Source organism: Mchenga conophoros, linkage group LG18 (assembly GCF_057382185.1).
Source record: "Mchenga conophoros isolate Kocher_MC1m ecotype Shallow Benthic linkage group LG18, M_conophoros_male_GT1.1, whole genome shotgun sequence".
Classification (NCBI taxonomy): Eukaryota; Metazoa; Chordata; class Actinopteri; order Cichliformes; family Cichlidae; genus Mchenga; species Mchenga conophoros.
The window spans coordinates 22,980,508-22,984,590 of NC_140543.1; the positions used below are offsets into that span (position 1 = coordinate 22,980,508).

Below are 4,083 nucleotides of genomic sequence, written 5' to 3' on the forward strand. Positions count from 1 at the left end.
GCCCATCTCTGATCCCTACACACACAAACCAAAGTTTGCCTCAGCTTTACTTGCACTTATTTGGACTATAGTCGAAAACACAAAAGCCCAACAGAGTCAGAATCTCCCCATCCATTTATTTTTAAATGAAAGCTGAATTTTTAAGCATCTTCGAAAGCCTCAGCAGAATGACAACAAGCGGCTTCACGAGGGAGATTTGGTGGGTCAGACTTCAACCACATCTGCATTTCTTTCCATGTCAGCACTGTGTACAAAATATGATTTATTAACATCTGAATTTGTGATTAACTGCTTGTGAAAACAGGAAAAGAAACCAAAAGGAAAGGATACACTTTCTTCCAAATGTCCCAGCTGCTCTTATATTTGCCCCCTTTTACTAAGTTTTAGGAACAAGGATCAGTTATTTAATACCACTTGGAGCAAACTGGTTGAGGTTAAGATGTTGAGATCTCTTCTTTTTAAAGTTACAGACTGTTTTAATATGAAGGTGCTGGAGAAAATGTTTGCTGCACTATGTCTTTTCAAACGCACTCAGTTTAGATCCCAGCGACACACTGTGCGAATACCAACAGTGACCTATAAGACATGCAAATCGCAAGTGCACACACACACACATGCACGCACACAGCTCTTCCACTAACAGCATCAAAAAGACTGAAAGCTTTCTGATTTTCTAATGTTGAAATGAACACTGAAAAACCCTTGAAGGCAAGAAAATCTATAAAAATATGATCAATTTATCTTTAAAAATTAAAGTTAAATCTGGATTACATCAAAAAAGGGTGGGTGCGGGGGTATATGAATGAAGCTCAGCCAAGAGTACTGACATCTGAAACTTGGTTAGTGGGGCATCTGCTTTAATAACGACAATAATATATCAACACTGGGGAGTCCGTGTGTGCACCGACAGAGCGCCATCATGCGGTGAAACGAGAAGCTGGGCGAGTATAAAAGCCTCCAGTGCGAGGATGCTGACAGAAGAGGCAACTGCTTCATGTCAGACTTCGACCTGAACGCGCCAAAGTAGGTGGATGCGGATTAATCAGCTCTTTCTTTTGTTTTTTCAATATCTCAGACATTTCCGACTGGAAACCACAAACAAACAAAAGATTCAAGCAAAAGAAGAAGAAGAAGAAACGCGCATTTTGGAGCTCTGATCTCTTTTAATACTGAATGCATGAGGAGAAAGAGATGGGGATTTTTGAAGCCGCACCTGCGCACCTGCGATCTCGAAGTTATCCCGGTGGAAGAAGTGGATAGTTTTGCGAAGTAGCTCGCCCTCTTTTCCCTTCCCCGCCTGCAGCCGAGTCATGCAGGTCGACAACAGCAGCTCCTCTGGAGCTCTGACAGGGCTGTGCGGAGGGGAAGAGGATGAGCGCAAAATCTCCGAACTGGTCAGCCCTACGGGTGCAGCCTCCTCTTTTAACCTCTCATTAAACTGCTGGCTTCACATACTCTCTCAGGAGTCCTCGTTGGATCTGCACGGAGACAGCGCCAATCTGGCAGTAGGTTTGCTTACCTTCTTGTTTGTTTGTTTTTTGTTTTTTTTCTACAAGTCCAGTTGGATCAGATTAATAAAAAATGAAACGGTAATTGTGCATGAATCTTGGAGATAATGTTGTTTCTTTATTCTGACATTAAAGGTTATACCATTTTTTTAAACAAGTCCCACATCTTCAGAATATGTTTCAGCTTAAAATATCTTACCATTTATTATTGCAGCACTCTGTAGCATAACCTGTATATAAAAGATGACACTGCCACCATGCCACTCATTGGTTTGGTAAGTCTGGAGCCCAATGTTTTCACAAAGTGTCATCTGAGCTTTTTGAAAGGACACCCACCCTAAAGAATGGTGGGTGGACTTGAAATAATTATAAAATAAATATTATTTGCATATAGTGATCTTAAAACTAGCATTTGAGACAAAAAATAGACTCAATAGAAAAGCTTTGCCGAGGGTGTGACTTTCCCCCCATAGACCAGGCATTAGAACATTAGAAAGAATGCAGGTTGAATACACTTCCACGTTTTTTACTCCCAGAAGCTTTAAATTATCAGGTTGGAAAAGTCTCAGATTTTTGTTTTCAGTTATGTTTACTGAAAACACCCTTCAAGCACAAAACATGTATGTGTGTGTGTGTGTGTGTGTGTGACAGGTACGAGTTGTCATTTCCCTGGTTTATCTGGTTGTATGTGTTCTGGGGCTCGTGGGTAACCTCCTGGCACTCTTCTTGCTTCACTCCCGTCGCCGTGGATACCACCACTCCTCCATTGACTGCTTTGTGATGAGCTTGGCTCTCACAGACCTCCAGTTCGTCCTCACCTTGCCCTTCTGGGCCGTGGACACGCTGCTGGACTTCCGCTGGCCCTTTGGGCAGGTCATGTGCAAGATCGTGAGCTCGGTCACCACCATGAACATGTACGCCAGTGTCTTCTTTCTCACCGCCATGAGCGTGACACGCTACCGCTCCCTGGTTACTGCTCTGAAGATGGAGAGCCCAAGGAGCGCCACCGCTCGGGCCAAGTGGGCCAGCTCAGCCATTTGGGTGGTGTCTCTGGTGGCCACACTGCCTCATGCTTTCTACTCCACCACTGTCCAGGTTTGTTGAATCAGTACTCAACAACTAGTCTGCCTACAGTGCATGCTCTGTGTTTTGGATAAGGATCCTCTGATCTCCCTATTTATGTTTCCAGGTTTCTGCAGATGACGAGCTCTGCTTGGTTCGCTTCTCTGACTCCGACTCCGGTCACTGGGACCCCCAAGTCCTGCTGGGACTCTATCAAACACAGAAGGTCCTTCTGGGTTTTGTGGTTCCCCTTATTATCATCTCTGTGTGCTACCTCCTCCTGCTGAGGTTTATCCTGAGCCGGCGCATTGTGTGCAGCATGGTAACCGGGAGTGCCACCGAGAAATCTGAGTGTGAGAGAGGCCGCCACCGCCGCCGATCCAAAGTGACCCGCTCCGTCACTATCGTAGTTCTCTCCTTTTTCATCTGCTGGCTGCCCAACCAGGCCCTCACCTTGTGGGGGGTGCTGATCAAATTTGACTTGGTGCCCTTCAGCAAAGCCTTCTATAACACCCAGGCCTATGCGTTCCCCCTGACTGTGTGCCTGGCTCATGCTAACAGCTGTCTGAACCCAGTGCTTTACTGCCTGATCAGAAAAGAGTACAGAACTGGCCTAAAGGAACTTCTCCTGAGAATTTCTCATGCAGTGCAGCATGTTTTCTCTCTGTCCCTGAGGGGAAGGAGAGTGGAGGAAGCACCGCCCAGCATGGTTATGATACATAAAGACATTAATATGTGATTTATTCAGAGCAAGAGAATAGCCTGACATTTTTGCAAACACAGTTAAATGTATTTTGATTGTGTGTGCTTCAGGGGTGCTGGAAGTTGAATTTGGTCACTTTCTGTGCTAAACCAGTCTAGCTGTTTCCATCTCTCCCCAGTCTTTGTGCTAAGCTAGGCTAAATGGCCGCTGATTGTAGCCTCATAAATAGAACGCACATCATCTAAATGTTAGCAAGAAAGCCACTACGAATATTCTGCCAAATGTTGAATGTTTGCTTTGTAATTCAACTCTGTATGCCATATTTCTTTGGTGTCATGCGTGACATATTAAAAGAAGAAATAAAGTGTTTAAGTAAGGCATAAGGCCACTCTGTTCAAGCGGGAGCTTTGTCATTGATTCTCAAAGTCTCTGGAACATAATCATGAGTACCAACTAATAAATCAGTCTAAAATCTGACTCAAACAGAGACTTGTTAAGCAAATCTTGCAGCAAATTCTGCAACAGCAAAGATTGTAGAAGTATCATTTTTACGGGAAAAAAGGTCTTTAAAACTTTTATGAGCCAAAGTTAGTAAGCCTTTTAACTATTTTAAATAGGTTTCATACTGGTAATTCTATATATGTAGTTCCTGTGCACTGGTAACCATTCAAATTTGAGTTAATTAACTTAGGCTTTAAAAATTATTTCATAATCTTTCTTTGGAGTTGTCTGCTTGAGTCCTTGAACCTGACCATTTTCAGAGGAGTGTTTTTTTGTTTTCTTTAAGCCACTTAACACTGACCTGTGAAT

The 4,083-nt window shown here is 43.5% G+C and overlaps 1 protein-coding gene across 1 annotated transcript; it reads left to right on the top strand.

Annotated features, from left to right (window-relative positions):
- Positions 1–982: 982 nt before the first annotated feature.
- Positions 983–3,671, top strand: LOC146553773 (relaxin-3 receptor 1-like). The gene is made up of 3 exons (XM_085255246.1): positions 983–1,505; positions 2,160–2,603; positions 2,698–3,671. Exons 1-3 carry the CDS (start codon positions 1,311–1,313, stop codon positions 3,307–3,309), a joined length of 1,251 nt encoding a protein of 416 aa, XP_085111372.1. The 5' UTR covers positions 983–1,310; the 3' UTR covers positions 3,310–3,671.
- The last annotated feature ends 412 nt before the right edge of the window (positions 3,672–4,083 follow it).